The sequence below is a fragment of the Chlorocebus sabaeus genome, chromosome 29, assembly GCF_047675955.1.
Source record: "Chlorocebus sabaeus isolate Y175 chromosome 29, mChlSab1.0.hap1, whole genome shotgun sequence".
Taxonomy (NCBI): Eukaryota; Metazoa; Chordata; class Mammalia; order Primates; family Cercopithecidae; genus Chlorocebus; species Chlorocebus sabaeus.
Window position 1 is genome coordinate 11,831,615 of NC_132932.1, and position 17,535 is coordinate 11,849,149.

The following is a 17,535-nucleotide window of genomic DNA, read 5'->3' on the forward strand; positions in this document are numbered from 1 at the left end:
TATAAGCAAAAACTGACTTGGGTTCAAGTTCAAGCTTTAGCTCAAGTTAAGTAACTCCCAGAAATTGAATCAGTCTGAACTATAATTTCCAGTCTGTAAAACTGGAATAATAATACCTCTATCATAGATTCTGCTACAATTAAAAAGAACTTGCAGAATAGTTAGCTCAGTGTCTGGCACATTGTAAAAACTCCAAAAAAAAAAAAAAAAAAAAAAAAAAAAGGGTTACTATTTGCTGTTTGCTAGTTTTCTCCTGAGCTGTTTTGCTTAACTTTTTCCTCAGTGATTTCCAGTATCAGTTTGGATAGTAGAAAACTCAGACATCTGTCATGTTTGTTATATATAACATTTTTTCAGTTTGCTGCTTTATTTTGTTTATAATTAACATAAAAATTATAAATTTTCCCATGAACAAATATATCAGTTTTTCCTTGTCAATGTCTAGATTTGGCCAGGCTTACCAAAGCCCTCCCCGATCCAGTGATGTGACTCCACCAACTGATCAATCACTATATTTCCCCCTTCTTTATTATGCGATCTCTGTTATTCTGAATTTCTACATTTGTATAGGTCCATTCCCGACTTCTCTACTCCAGCGTAGAACTTGTATTAGAACTTTTTGGAGGGCAATTTTACAATATGTGTTGAAATGCTATCTGAACTCCACAACGGATCCAGTGCAGCATGGCAAGAAATTTAACTTGCAGCTTTCCTTGCCCGAGGGCACAGGGGCAGTACATAAATGTCTTCTCCAGGCTGGTTGGTAGTATTTAAGTGAACTCAGTAAAATAAATATTGGAAAATCTCGAAATGAAGAAAAATTAATGAGATTTATACTCTGCAATACTATGCAGCTTAAAAAAAAGATGAGAATACACTAAAAACACTCACGCTACCCCCACCCTGTGGGCTCAAAGCTACATACAGTAAAAAACTAAATTGTAGAAATAACGTACATATATAAAATAAGAAAAGACTTTATATTTCATTGGTTGTATTTGATTATTTTTATAATTGATATATTTATAATAAAAGTAAGTAACAACTGTATCAGGTACAACAAATAACTAAAATAAGGAAAAATAAATTTGTCCCCTTTCAAACTTTTTTAAAGTGGAGACACAGTGGATGACAGATCCTGGACATAAATCCATAGCTAGGTGGCAACAAAACCCACTCTTTTTTTTACCCCGGAAAATTACTTTGTAGCCTATAATGTAAAAACAATTCCTGTGCAACTTTTGTTAGCTGTGTGGCCTTCAGTAATTTACTCCACCTCTCTGTGCTTTTGTTTTCCCATCTGTAAAATGGGAATAATAACTGCATCTACTTTATAGAGCTGCTGAGGGGATTCCATAATTTTATACATATAAATTATTTATAAAAATATATGGCACATAGTCATTATTTAATAAGTGTTAGCTACCCTCATTTTTCTCGTTGTTATTGCACAAAACACACAAATGCGGAAAGAAAGTTATTGATATCAGGTAGAGTTTTGAAAATAATAGCTACAAACATGAATAAACTTTATCATTCCTTTTCTAGCAATACCATTCCACTTTGAAGAGAAAGTAAAATACTAATCAACAGAAAAAAAAAAGCCATTACTAGGTTGACATGAAAATAGAAATAGAGTATAAAAATAAAATAAATTGGAAGAACTCTTGGAGGGAACTAAGCTCCAATGTCAATTTTCACTCTAATATTTTCTGCCAAATATTGGGATTTTGAGCTTCTTTCTGTTGTCTGCATGGTACGATGGGAGGTTGGGGGCAGAAAAGGAAGCCTAGGAACTCCCCATGGGGAGATTTTAATATGAGACCATCGCATAAAGCTTACATATTCAGGGTAAGAATAAGGAAGGAGGGACATATTGTACCATACATGAGTGGACATAAATCATGACCTTGGTGCTAAGTGGAGAGATTTATCATCTGAGTTGATGCTACCAGTGTTGTTTGAAAAGCCTCAAGCAAAAGAATTTAAGGAAGGACCTAGATTGGTAGGTCCTGGGATTGGCAGTATCCCAAGGTGACTTAAACAGTACTCCTCTCCAAGGAAATACATCATCAACTATGATGTTTGAGTACTCTCCACATGACAGTCCAAGGAATATAAGTGTATACTTAAAAATCCAAACCACAAAAGGACACATGACACCATGAGTAAGAGCCAACAAAATCTGAAAGATTTCAGATTTTGAAATCTAATCCAATATATTAAATCATAATGTTTAATATGTTTAAAATCATGTAAGAGACACTTGAAGATATAATCCAAAAGAAAATGAAAAAGAAGAAAAATTGATAAAGCAAATAGAATTTTGAAAAATGAAAACTACAATAATTGAAGTTAAAAACCCAGTGAATGAATTGGACAGGACTTTAAACTGCAGAGAACTAATACAGTCCAAGATTTTCCAAAGAAAGTATTCAGAAGGCATCCAAAGAAGAAAAAGATGGCAGATATCAAAGAGATGTGGAACATAGATTAAGAAGGTTCCTGCACTGACTGGGAAGGCATTAAAAGTGACAATATTGGACTGTGGCAAATAAAGCTGTTAACTCTAAGATGACAACTAAAAGAATAGCAAGACTATTTCAATTCCTAGCAAGTGGAGGAAAGATATAGAAGAAATAAAAAGACACAGAACAAACAAGTAAACACTACTATTAATAAATTACAGATTTAAATCTAAATTCAATTGCAAATGTCATTAATTTTGCAGGGATTACGTGCTACAGTGAAATGATAGTGATAGTGAGATACAAGAGAAACATTTGAAACAAAAAGACAGGTTGAAAGAAAAGTACAGAAAAGGAGACAAAAAAGGTGAGACAGCAGTCACCCCTTATCTGCAGTTTGGTTTTCTGTGGTTTCAGTTAGTTGGAGTTCCAAAATATTACATACAATAAGATATCTTAAAAGAGAAGGGAACACCACATTCACATAACCTGTATTACATTATCTTACCATAATTGTTCTATTTCATTATTATTGTTAATCCATTACTGTGCCTAATTTATAAAGTAAACTTTATCATAGGTCATGCACGTATAAGAAAAGCCTAGTATATACAGAGATCAGTACTATCCATGATTTCAGACACCCACTGGGGGTCTGAGAACATATCCCCCATGGATAATAGGGGATTACTGTATAGCCATACCAATATTGGTCAACAAGATATTTAGGAAAAAACTGTATTAGCAAGAAATAGGTTGCTTCATATTAATGCTCCAATCAAGCAAGATAATATAATAATTTTAACATCTACAAACCAAATAACATAGCTTCAAAATATAGAAAGCAAAAAATGACAAAATTCAAGGGGGGATTAGACAAATGTACAACAATAGTGAAAAGTTTTAACACATCTAAGTAATTGATAGAACAAGCCAAACAAAAACAAAAATCAGTACAAATACTGATTGAATATGGCTTGAATATGATGAGCAAATTTAATCTAATGAATATATAGAGAGACCAATGCATCCAATGATCTACTTTTCAAGCTCACATGGAAAATTGACAAAAGTAGTCCGTTGCTGGATCAATATTTTCTAACCATAAAGCAATTAAGCTAGAAACCAGAAATGAAAAGATGCCTAGAAAAACTCCATATACTTGGGAATTTAGTAATACATATCTTAGCCAAGGAAGAAATCAAAAGAGAAATCAGAAAATAGCTGTAACTAAATTTGAATGATAATGAGAATATTACATGCCAGAATGTTTGGCATGGAGCTAGAGTTGTGTTTACAGGAAATTGTAGAGCCTTAAATGTTTATGTTAAGAAAGAAGAAAGATTGAAAATAAGTGATCTAATTATCCATCTTAAAGAGTTAGAAAAATATAAGAGTAGTAATTAATGAAAAAACAAGCAGGAAATAGAGAAGATTAGTAAAGGCAAATGATGCTTATTTCTAAAGACTAACATAATTGATAAATCCCCGTCAAGAAGAAAGAAGATAAAAAACAATATCAAGCATAGAAGAGTAGACAATGCAACAGATCTTACTGACATTAAATAAGAGGATGTTATAAACAACTTTAAATCAACAAGTAGAAAATTTATATGAAAGGGACAAACTCTTTGAAAATTACAATTTACAGAAACAGAGATGAGAAATAATAGAATGGCTGACTATATATATATATATCTCCAGAATATTTCATCCAAAATCATCTCCAAAGGAAAACTTTAGGCCTGGATGCTTCAGCAGCTAATTCTATAAATCTTAAAGGAAGTAATATCATACTCCCATAAACTCTTCCAGAAAAAAAGACAGAGAACCTACCTGACCTTGTATTATGAGTTTAGAATAACCTAGCCACAAGAAAATTTCAAGAACAGAAAATAAGTCAATCTCACTGATGATCATAACTTCGAAAATCCCAAGCAAAAACAAGTAAATAAAATCCAGCCAGATATAAAGGGACTATAGAACAGCAATGTTGGGTTTATTTCAAGAATGTAAGATCAGTTTACCATTTGAAAACCAATCAAAATAATTCACCACATAAAGCAAAATAAAGCAGAAAAATAACATCATTTCAATGAATGCAGGCAAATGTTAGGGAAAGCTCAACTCATGTTCAAAATAAAAACTTATAGCAAACTAGGAATAAAAAGGGAACTTCCTTTATCTGATAAAGCATATTTACAATAACCTACAGCAAACATCATTCTTGAGCGTGAAATGTTGAAAGCTTTCTTTCTGAGATCCCAAGAGAAAAGAATGCCTCAAAATACCAATTCTAATCCACATTGTATGACAGCTAATAGCCAGTACAGCAAGTCAAGAAAATGAAATGTGTAAGGGCTGGAAAAATGAAGAAAAAATTATTCTTACATGATACATTTATCTAAGAAAAAAATCCAGAATAATAATCTTCACATACAAATAAGATAACTAAGTTTACCATGGCTATTAGAAACAAAGCAGAAAAATTAATTTCATGTCTATATGTGAGTAACAGGTAGAAAATGAAATGTGAAAAAAGATGCCATTTAAACTAACACCACACTATCAAGTACTCAGGAATATATTTCACAAAAAAATGTCAGACTTCTATACAGAAAACTCTAAAATAATAATGAGATAAATTAAAGACAATCTAAAGAGATATTACACTGGAATATAACAAGCTCATATATTAGAAAACTTAAACATGTATCTGGATATCAATTCTTTCCCAATTAATGCAGTCCTAATAAAGATCCCAACAGTTGTGTGTGTACAAGTGTATGGTGTGTCACGTGCTTTCTAGAAATGGGGTTGGGAGACACACACACTCTCCCACATAGCCTGTCAGATTTGCCTTCTAAGAGTCAGGTCAGTTGACTAATGCATTTTCCCCTCAGCAACCCACAAGTTTAGATTTCTCAAAAATTTGGCACCTCGGAAGTACAACTTCTGTATTAAAATGGTTTAGAAGGAGGGCAGGGGACATTCACTGGGTTTATTTAAGACACAGAGGAAGAAAGTCAAGACAGTGGTCAAAAAATAATACAACAGTTAATATTTTTATGTGATTACTACCTGTCATCCACTGGTCTAAACTCTTTATATGTACTAATTCATTTAAACTTTATGAAGCAAAACTCATTATTGTTATTCCCATCCTACAGATGAGGACCCTGAGTCCTAAAAGTTAAATAAGTTGCCTAAGATCATTCACTTCCAGTGACGAAACTGGGATTTGAACTCAGAAAAGTGGCTTACGATCCCGTCTTCACTGCTTCTGTAGTAGGCACTTTTAAAAAAATGTAAATAAGCCCATGTTACTCATGTAATCTAGCTGAATATTCCTGTTTATAATGTTGAGGATTTAATTCTAAGACACTGAGTAGCAATACCCCTAACACTTAAAACCTTACTAGACTCTTTCCCCATGTATCATAGAACATCTTCCATAGAAAATCCGAAGTTGAAGAAGCTTGGTAAATCAAAGTTTTCCCATCTCAAGATAAGACACTTTGTAAAACAACATTTTCATAGATTTCTCCAGTTTTCCTGACTTGAGAGCTCCCCAAATCCTCAGAGGTAATCCCTGACTTGGGCCCTTATGAAACAAATGACTTTAACTTCTCAATTAATGAAAAAACTCAAGGAATCCTCTTCATTCATTCACACATGGGCTCACTAATATGGAAGAACATCGTTTTCTACGTTTTCTAAATCCTCAGCCTCCCAAGTTGCTGGGATTACAGGCATGTTGATTTTGTTGAAAATGTTGTTTTACAAAGTGTCTTATTGTGATTGTGACCACATCCCAGAATGTGGGTGCAGGTATATTCTCTGGGTCGTCCCCCAACTGGCTGCCCCACTGCACTGACCTTGTGTCAATGAGATTATTTCCTTGTTTCCAGGGCTTAGACAAATGAGGTCCTCTGACTCTTCTTCCCACGGAAATGAAAACTACTGGTCATATTCTGCTGTAGGTTCTTATTTTGTCCTGTCTTCTACTAAAGGCTTTCCTTTGCATATGCATGGTTCTACACTAGCCTGTGATTGCTTTCCTCACACCTGGCCCCCTCCTTGATCTTTGTCTTCACTCTTTGTCCCTTTTGATATGTCACTCTTGAATTAAACACAAAACGCATCCGTCTCTCATTCCCCATGGCCCCATCAGGATTCCAGCCCTGTTTAACCTGGATTCCAACTACTTAACTGGAATCAAATCTGGATTCCAACCCCACTTAACCTCAGGATTGCAACCACTTAACCTGCTTGCCCATCTTCTGCTTAGTACTTTTCACATCATTCCTACCCAGGGCAGTTGTACTTCTTACGAAGGTGGCTTGTAAGTTTTACCCTGGAACATTTGTAGGAATAACTTGCCTATTTTAGGTCTACCTTAATCTCAGTATCTCCTCTGTGGAGATTTCCCTAGCCACTCAAGGACGCAAGGGTTAGAGCCCTCACTCCATAATGATAGAACATATGATACGCTTCACTCTCCTGCACTGCTCTGCCTACTGTCTAGCATAAATGTTGCATGGTTTTTGTTTTTTTTATTTGTTTTTTGAGACAGAGTCCCACTCTGTTGCCCAGGCTGTAGTGTGGTGGTGCCATCTTGGCTCACTGCAACCTCCGCCTCCCAGGTTCAAGTGATTCTCCTGCCTCAGCCTCCCGAGTTGCTGAGATTATAGGCATGTGCCACCATGCCCATCTAATTTTTGTATTTTTAGTAGAGATGGCGGTTTCACCATGTTGACCAGGCTGGTCTCGAACTCCTGACCTCAGGTGATCTGCCCACTTCAGCCTTCCAAAGTGCTGGAATTACAGATGTGAGCCACCGTGCCCAGCCAAATGCTACATGTTGAGTAAAATATTTTGGCTTCATACATATATTCATTTAAAATTTGTGTAATATTAGGGAAGGTGACTAGAGAAGAGTAGGAAAAAAGGAATACAGTTCATTCCACATAAATGCAACACCATTGGGGTCCCCCCTCATCAGTATCAGGGAAGTCTTGCTTTGAGAGTTTTATGTATTTCTATATTTTTGCCAGTTGCCAAGAGTTGAATAAAAGTTTTCCTGGTTCTTAAGCACTGAGTTACAATGGAATTCCAACAGGGTTACACATGACATCCCACTTGAATGCCCAGCAGGGACTTTAAGGTCACTGTAATAATGAATGGCCAAGAATTAATAGGATTTGAGCCTTAGAAGCCTTCCTGTGTTGCAGCTGGGCAGAACAGTACTCTGTTCATGGGTTGAAGACACATCTCAGACATGGCCACCACAGCTGTGCTGGGCACAGCTGCCCCTCAAAGCACTGGAGGCTTGGGAGCCTGTTTAAATCACTCTGCCCTCTTCTCTCCTCAGACACATTTCCTTTTACATTATCAACTGCACAACAGCCACATTTGTCTTTTAGAGATGTTCGAGAATGGAGACAGTTTTACCAAACAACATGATCTTCCTTCCCGGGTCTTGACCCCACTCTGTGTCCTTTTATCCTCCTTGCTGCCAATACGTCCCTCACTGAACTTTCTTCCATTGACTTTTTCCATCTCCTCAAGGCCTGCATGACATGCCTCATCTCTAGGCACTGCCAACCACACCTCCATGGCATGGACACACTAAATCCCTTACATCTCCCTGTATCTCCCACACAGTCTTGAGCTTTGAGCGTTTGCACAAGGGTTGTCCACTCCTGAATCCCTCATTCATCAATTCTTTGCCCAGCTATCTCTTCCTATTCTCAGAGATGCTGATAAGTTTCTTCTGCTTCAGAATTGCCCGTGGTCTTTCTCCTACATCTCTTCCTGGGCTGATCAGATCTCTCCCAGAATTCTCTCTTACCGCTCCCTACCACTAATGCTACTGAATTCTAATTGGCTATTACTCTGTTTCTCCCTCATTGAAATAGAGATTCCTTGAGGATAATGACATTATAGTGTAGTAATGAGGAGGACAGGTTCCAATCCAAGCTACATAGCTACTAGTTGTGTGATCTTGGACTACAAATTTAATCGCTCTGTGATTCAGTTTCCTCATCTGTAAAATGAGGATATTAACAATCCTTACTTTATAGAGTTGTTTGAATGATGTAATCCTACTCCTTTAAGTAGCTCCTCAAAGGAGCTAGTCTGTTTAAAGGGCTTAGAAGAGTGCCTGGCAGGCATGCGATAACAGTTGGTGTTGCTATCACTATTGTAATTATGGATGTATTTCTCATTCTTAGACCATGTCAGTGTCTGAAACTCAAAAACTGATAGTTGAGTGAGGAAATGAATAAAGAATTATGATACCCTCCTCATTTTACTATTCATGTTTACTTCCAAATATGTTTATAGTAAACATTTTGAGGGTAAATGCAAGAATCTTTTGCCAATTGATATGAAACCTACAAGAATAAAGCATATAGGCATCATATCTGTGAGCAAAACTTCTGTTGTTTTTTCTTAAGATATTAATAATGGGTATAACTGTGTAAATTCAATAAAAATTCATCAACTTTGTTTAAAAGTAGTTTATACCTTATTTTTTAAACATACATGTTAACTATGCTTATAATAAATGGGCATTCAAGGGCAATTTCATTGACTATGCAACTAAGAACATTAGTATTTACATAAAGTTGCATATTAACTACTTATATTTCCTGATGTTAATATCATTTATGGATTCCTTGCATTTTAATGCATAAGACTTTCACTTGTTTTTTAGCACCACTCTTAATCTGTTTACCCATGCAATCCCAAAACAATACATTCTTTACTCAAAGAAACTAGAATGATCCAAGTAGACACGACCAACAAAGTAAGAATTAATCCTTAGAAAGAACATGGTTGACACCATTCTAGATTAAAGGGGGAAGTAAGTTAATAATTCAAAGGAAAAAAATTAAAAACCTTCCATTTATTGGTGCCAAATGAAAACTAAGTAATGCAGAGTTGATAATGTATAAAACAAAACAAAACATATGAATCTACAGTCTTTCTTAACTGGAGTTCCATTAGACAGTTTAGCTATCACATCCTAAGATGGGGGTGGCAAGCTGTGGGTAGACTGTGAATCAAATCCAGCATGTTACCTGTTTTTATAAATAAAGTTGTATTGGAATGCATATCATACCCATTCATGTACATATTAACTGTTACTCCTTTTACACTTTAACAACAGAGTTGAGTAGTCAGGACAGAGACCATATGTCCCACAAAGCTGAAAATATTGCCAACTTTCTCTAAAAAAGGCCAGAGAGTAGTATCCTGTCCTAAGACATCCATATATGTGGTAAACTAACTTCACATTTATCCATCTATGATGGTACTAGATATGTATCTTTCTTTGGAGAATTTGAGAGGAAAGTTAGTCAAGGCATTTACTAAGTTCCGTGGTTCAGATAGAAAAGGCTCCTTTTTAGCACCTTTGCTTCTCTTTTTATTTCTTAATAGGGTAACATTTTAAATATCTATAAGTTATCACCCAAACTGATATATTTTTGAGTGAAAAGGGACCCTGTTAATATTTATGCTGGGGTGACTGGAATAAACTAGGCCTTATGGTCACCCCAGTTGTGAGGTACCACCCAACTGTGAAGTTAAGAAGTCAACTGAAGTCAGACAGGCTAACCCAAGAGCGTTGCTTTAGTTCGTGTTTGTATTTTCTGACCTCCCTTTCTCCTACCCCACTGCCATAACCCCACTGTCACTGTGGATAGCAGGTCTACTTCAAACATCACAACACAAATTTAGAACTTACTTTTTAATCCTTTCTCCAAAAGAAGCTATTTCCTCCAAGATGTTTTGAACAGTTGAAACAATATCCTGTACCATATAGATTCTTTCGATCAACCCCTTTTTCTCCGATTCCTGGAAAACATAAAACCAAGACTTAACTGTGACTTCATTTTTTAACATGCCGATACAGAAAGTATTATACCATGTTATAATAACAAGCTTTTTACCAATAGAGTGACTACAAGAGATAAATCATTGTTTTACAACTTAAATATGGACTCTCCCACCCCCAGAAAAATCTGTTCACTCACTCAGATGCTACCACTCCTAACGTGCAAGCCTCAGTTGCTACCTCATTGTCATGAGGTGATGAAGAAAAGCCTCACAGAACCAAGCACTTCACTTCCCTGTGGAGGCTGCTGCATCCCTCACAGAACTCTGCAATCCCATCAGTCTGGCGAACTCTGACGTCCTCTCTGTCTCCACAGGTTTTCTGCAAGATCACCCTATATTCCTCTCCTATCAGAGATGTTCCTGGCATGTTGGAGACAGAGGTCGTATGATTCCTAGTACTGGAACATCTTAGTCAAACTCTGCTGCATTTTTAAGCATTTTTTAAATATATTGCCAGCCTGATAACATTTCATCCATCCTTTGGCAACCACTTCAGAAACAAAGCAAGCCGCTATGGACATGCTACAAAGTAACCCTACAGTGTACTGCTGGGGTGGCAGCCTACCCAGATTATTCCCTTCTGGGATGATCAGCAATTGTGATCTCCTCATGACATCGGAAGCACATATACATTCATCTTCCTTAATCTCCAATGCTTCATGTGAAATGGAATTCAGCTTTCTAACAATATTATCCTTACTTTGTTTATAGAAAACCTTACATGTGTTTTACCATGCCAGGTAACTAACAGTTATGCAGGTTACTTAGAAATCACTCAAATGTCAGAAGATTCCCTAAAGAGTAGTATTTTTACACTATTTTTAATATTCTGGTGCTATGTTCTAGCTCCCCTATGGACTTTGCTGTAATTCGGATGTAGTCAACGAGCTCTCAACTCCTGTCTCTCTGGGTCATTGTAGCCACTACACCTATTGTATGAAACCTAAAACCTCAAACAGCTCTTACAAAACTTTTTTCCCACATAGAATTTTAGTTGGGTGAAAATTGCACTAAACTATGAAGCAAACACTTCTAAATTTAAGAGGACATTCCTTATAATACCATCTGTGCTGCAAAAGGAAAAAATAAAATCATTTTCATCTTGTATCCTTTGTTCCATCAAATTGGAGCCATGGATGGAGTGAAAGATAACCCACTGCCAATAGGGATTGCAGGTAAAAGCACTAATATGGCACAAATCTTCAAAAGCACAAATCTCCCTTCTTGCATCTGCCTTTATGAAACTATTTGGCTGAAACAGTCAAAGGAAGAACACAGGCTAGAATGCCTCACTGCCGCCCCCTCTCCAGTAAAGGGTACTGCAATGGTTTGAGTAAATTCTTACCAACAAGACTACTCCTTTATCCATTCATTCTGTGCAGAAGGAAAACCAGGTTCATTGCTTCCTTTTGCAACATCAAACTTTCAAGATACTTTTACTTTTTTATCCTAATTTGAATTTTTTTCCCTTACTCTAATTCCTCAAGCAGTTTGTGTCAAAAATTAGATATGCTGCCAGAGCGTACTAATTCATGAGTCCACTGACATCTATTAATGGGCACAATGGTGAAAACCCAGCTCTGTCTGCCACATAAGTATTCATGTTTATAAAGGAACATTTGAAAGAACGAGGGAGTTTGACCCAAAGGCCAAAAGTGGCTTCCTCTTTTTGGCAGCATCCAGTTTAGGTCAAAACAATTTCTTGGAAAATGACTCAAGTTTCCACGTCACTCAATTTAATAAAAACTTCCTATTTCAATTTTTTTTCCCCCTATGAAACACCCAAATAGTGAGGTTCTGGTTGTGAAGAAAGCATGAGTTAGTATGCCAAAATAACGATGCTCACGAGTCCTGTTACTTTATAATGAATTTGATGTTTGGAGTATTAAATATCCAAAGACTAGGCTAAAGAGTCTTACTATATCTTGAGTACCAGAATAACTTATCATCTGGACGTGTTTTTTAAGAGTAGAAGTAAACAGAATTAATTTTTGAAATATGGATGAACTGATAACTTGGTTTTATTATATTGGTGGACCTACAAAACTATTCCATTTTTATTTCATAAATACATTATTTTCAAATAAATAGACTTTTGTGCATTAAATTTGTTGATCATCTGGATATTTTAAAATGACACAAGAAGGAGGATTATTTGTGATATACATTCATATATTTTAGTCAGTTACTAGCTACAACTGTCTACCCACGTCAGGATTACTTTTCAAAAGAACGTACTTTTTAGTGGCATCTTTTTATTTCTAATATTTCATGAAATTGTTATCAATCACCTTCAGAGGTGTCATTAAATTGACACCTTAATTGACTCCACTGTAGACCATAATTTTAATGAATAATACTTTCTGAGGCTGGCCACAGTGGCTCACGCCTGTAATCCCAGCACTTTGGGAGGCCAAGGCGGGCAGATGATGAGGTCAGGAGATGGAGACCATTCTCTACTAAAGCCCCGTCTCTACTAAAAATACAAAAATTAGCTGGGTGTGGTGGCGCATGCTTGCAGTTAAAGCTGAGGCAGGATTATTGCTTAAACCAGGGAGTCAGAGGTTGCAGTGAGCCGAGATGGCACCACTGCACTCCAGTCTGGCGACAGAGCAAGACTCTGTCTAAAAAAAAATAACACTTTCTACGAGCACTTAAGTACCTTGAAAACTCACAACAAAAATGTGGTACATGGACAATATTCTCGATCTATTTTTAAAATATTGAAATCTGTATATACTTCATCCCAAATATTTTCAAAGGCACTGTATTTTTGTATTCATTCACAGGAACTTTTCCTGTCAAACATTTTTTCAAGACAATATGTTAGAACATTTAACAAAATGTATGCTGAAAAATAAATGCCTTCTAAATTTCTTTCCATTAATGGTCAGAATGTATATTTATTGTATTAAAAATCACAAGAATTCTTCCCATAAAACAATCTAGGCCAGGAGCTGCAATCCCAGCACTCCAATGGGAGGCCGTGGCAGGCAGATCACTTGAGGTTGGGAGTTCGAGACCAGCCTGGCCAACATGGTAAAACTCCATCTTTACTAAAAATATAAAACATTAGCCTGTTGTGGTGGCACATGCCTGTAATCCCAGTTACTAGGGAGGCTGAGGCAGGAGAATCGCTTGAACCTGGGAGGCAGAGGTTGCGGTGAGGCAAGATTGTGGCACTGTACTCCAGCCTGGGCCACAGAGTGAGACTCCGCCTAATAAAATAATAATAAAAATAACGTAAAGTATAACTTCAGAATTTAAAAACTGAATCATGCATAGTATTTGACCTTTTATATGTTGCTTTCATAGAAAAATGAAGTGATTTTTGGCCACTTAAAAAAAAAATTCACTTCCATTCAGAAAAAGCTTCCAAAAACAGAAGTTAGTACTTCAGTCATAAAAAATTTTGAATAAAACTTTCCAACTGATTATGACCATAATTTAGAGGAGATTTTTTTTTTCCACAAAAGAGTCCAATTTTGGAGAATATTTAAGTTAACTGAGGTATCTTCAAAGGTTCAAACCTTCCTAAAATGATAATGGGTAAAGAGAAAGTACATACTGCCATGCTGATGTTTATTTTTATATGTGCTGTATCTTTATCACACAACCTTGTTGATATCCCAACTGTGTGTATAAAAAAAATTATAAGTATGGACACTAGAACTTTGCAAGTGGCGGAAAATTATCACTTGTCTTGATGCAATTAATGAATAATTAGTGCATCACAGCCAACACCAAGTACATTTCTGCCTCATATTTCTTCATTTTGGAGGAATATCTTATTAGTTGCAATATTTGCTCCATCAAAATTTGCATTCATATTATCATGGTAAAGTTAAATAATTCTCGATAATAAATGTTTAAATTTATAGTGGCATTTCTGATATTAGAAATTACAGTATTTGTAGAGTTAACTTGCAAAGGTTTATTTTGTTTTCATATATTAGGTAAAACAATGAAAATAATTTCACAAAGTTCTCTGAAACTGTGCTTGCATCCTTTAGCAGGAAGATTAACAGCTACCTGGTCATTTTTCATATATGTACAATGAAATCTTGAAATGGAAAATGATATAAATTAATGCAGAAGAAATAGTCATTTGATCTAAATGAAAAGTCATGCTCCACAGACAGAGATACCAACACACATTTTTAGCTGTATGCATTAAAATAATGTTTTCAGAAACGATTTTCTTAGATACTTCCTCCTGAAGTAGCTGTTGAGGCTTCTTTGGCAGGTTTGTGACTTAGGTTTATACATGTCAGTGACATGATCAAGTCAAGGCCCCAGGGTAGAGAAGAAATGTAAACATTTATCTACAACTGTTTGAGAAATGTACTATCTCTACATGATTATTCATTAAATATGTAATCTGTGTTTTTATTTACATATTGAAAAAGTAAAAAAGTGCACATTTACTCACTACAGTGAGTAAAATAGTATAAGAGTGTTCAGCCTACTTTTTATTCTCTTGGTAGGAAGGCTTAAATTATGCAAATATTTAACATACACCTACCCTATTTCTTATCTCCCTTACTAACCATTCTGAATAGGCAATTTGAAAGCTTCCTGAATCTTACAGGCTCTGTGGCAGTGGCCACAGCTTAATGGGTCAGTAGACATCACATGCTTTCTACCACTGCCAGAAGCAAGAAGGGATTAGCTCATGTGAGAGCACTTTGTTTTATTATGGACCATGCAAAAGCTTTCCTTTAAAGCTGGATGTTAGTCACTCAGCCCCTGAAGAGAGACAGGAAAATAGAGATGGGTCATTCCTGGTTGTTACAGTTAACCTGGTGTTAGTCTTTGAGAACTCTGGTCACAGTGCATGCATCTCATGGGCTACTAGTAATGACCACAGAAACAGCTGAAAGCTTAAATTGAAAGCCTAAGCAACACATCCCACCTTGTTATAGTGGATATATTAAATACAATAGTTTAAAAATGAGGATAATTAGTAAATGAAAACTTTCTGGGAAAACAGGGATCTGTGGTGAACCTGAATTACTTTCCCTTAAATTCTTTAGTAAAGAAACGAACTAATTATAACCAGAGTATCTTCTAGACAGTGAGAAAGAAAAACAACAACAAAAAAAACACGTTTTTTCATGTGTTTCCACCCCTTCCTTAAAATGCCTGAACTAGGCATTTGCTACTCATGTGAGAGAGGGAAAATTTCCATCTGAGTTCAGGTATCTTTATGGTTAGCAGTAAATGTAGTTTTTGCTCTCTGAAAGGCTTTAAAAATGGCCTTTGGACAATGTGTGTTTATCCAGGTATGGTAGCTTCTATGCTACAAGAAGATTATATTTTTGTAGCTTGGATGCTTCATTAATATCTTCCATTACCCTCTTTTTGGCTATACCCTGCTGGAACTGGGGGATCAACAGATAAGACCAGGCTGTTTTATCTGATCCTGTGTTCTTAGCACCAACAATTGTGGTGGGTCCATCCTCAGTGCTGCTACAGTGCTTGTTTGATGGAGAAATAAATGGATGCAAGACAAAAATAGTTTATCAGGTTTATAGTAGTATTAAACAATTATTTACATCGACCCAAGAAATAAGCAAATGCTTGCAGTTTGAGAGAAGATTCTAGGCCTTATAAATATAGCAGAATGACTGAAAGGCCCAACTCAAGCTTGATGGCTTTTGTGAATCCTCTTCCTAAGGATGCCGGTCTATGCTGACTACTGTCTTTGTTCTCTCAATTTGCATTATACCTCTATCATTTTAATCATCCTAATAGCAAATGTTCTTTTCACTCTCTGTAGTGCAAAATTTATCTCTTTTAAAATAAGATACTACTGATTTTATGGGTCTTTTCTCTTTATATCTAGCAATATACCAATGGACATATCACAGGATGTATTACATAGCCTTTAGTATTAGTATTTCTGTGTATAGGAAACTGAAGTCCAGGGAAGTTAAATGATGTTATATACAGCAGACCATGGAGTCAGAGAACGGGATTCAACTCTGGTCCTGTCATGTCATCTACTAGCTTGGTGATCATGGCAAATTCTTTACCCTTTCTGAATTTCAAGTTCAATATCTGGAAAATGTAGATCATTGTCATTACTCTGAATGGAGTGTGGAGAAAATTAAATATTGTCACATATGTAAATTACCTAGTATATTCCAGGTGCTTCATAAACACAAGTTACTTCCCTTCAAGAAGGCAAAGCTACAAAAGAAGGAGCAACTTTTTGTCTAGTTTAAAGAATACTGGGATTAATTTAAGTTTCAAAGAAAATGATCTTCCAGGACAAGTCTACTCATGTTGCCCTGAGTTGTATGAAAGATCATCTGCAGTTCCATCTGCATCATGCTGGCTTTATTTACACGTTTCAGATTGAACCAGGGAATGTGGTGATAACACAGTTTAGCAAACACAACATTACATCTGCTGTTGCTACCAAACTGCCTAGGAAGAGTAACAGTGATTCATTCAGAAAGACAGAACTGCTGTCACATGTGCTTCTGTTTTCCTTTAACATATAAGGCTTCCAATTTACAGAGGGAAATGTGTAATAAAAATAGTGAAGGCCACTAGTGTGATTAAATAAATGAACAAGATTATTATGGCTAAATACATAGTTTTAGATTCCTATGTTTGAAAAAGAGGAGTATCACTTCTCATTACAAACGTGAAAAAATGTGCATAAGTAAAATGCACATGCTTTAGGGGTCTACTTTGTGAGCAAGTCTGCATCACCAAATAATGAAGAGATGAAAGCATGGATTTTTTCAAATTTCATAAGGTTTCCTTGTTGTTGTTGTTTTTTAACACACAATAAAGAGTGGCATTCATTGTGAGAAAAATAACAAACTAACTTGGTAACTTAAAAATATGCATCATATGAAGACGAATACAAGCCCACCATTTTTCATTATTCATTTATAAAACGTTAAAAGGATTGAGTATTTTTGCTAACTTCTGTAAGCAGTTGAACTGAGAACAAATAATGTGTTTGTGTTGTAACACAATTGTTCTTTTTTAAAAAAGAAAAAACATTTTAAAAATCAGAGGGCAAATCTTTCCTTCCTTAAAGCCTTATTGACGTTGTGTCTCCAATGAGTATAGCACTGTAGGTGCAATAAACTAGCTTCGAGCCTCTGGCAGAGAATTAACACCATCAAAATGAATT

At 35.8% G+C, this 17,535-nt stretch overlaps 1 protein-coding gene across 6 annotated transcripts in view; it reads right to left on the reverse strand.

Moving 5' to 3' along the window:
• MCTP2 (multiple C2 and transmembrane domain containing 2) overlaps nt 1-17,535 on the reverse strand; it is a 257,893-nt gene that overhangs the window by 12,647 nt on the left and 227,711 nt on the right. For all 6 annotated transcript variants that reach the window (XM_007990508.3, XM_007990506.3, XM_007990502.3 and 3 more), the window contains one exon: nt 10,225-10,334. In XM_007990508.3, coding sequence (XP_007988699.1) covers nt 10,225-10,334 — 110 coding nt within the window. The remainder of the gene's footprint in view (nt 1-10,224; nt 10,335-17,535) is intronic.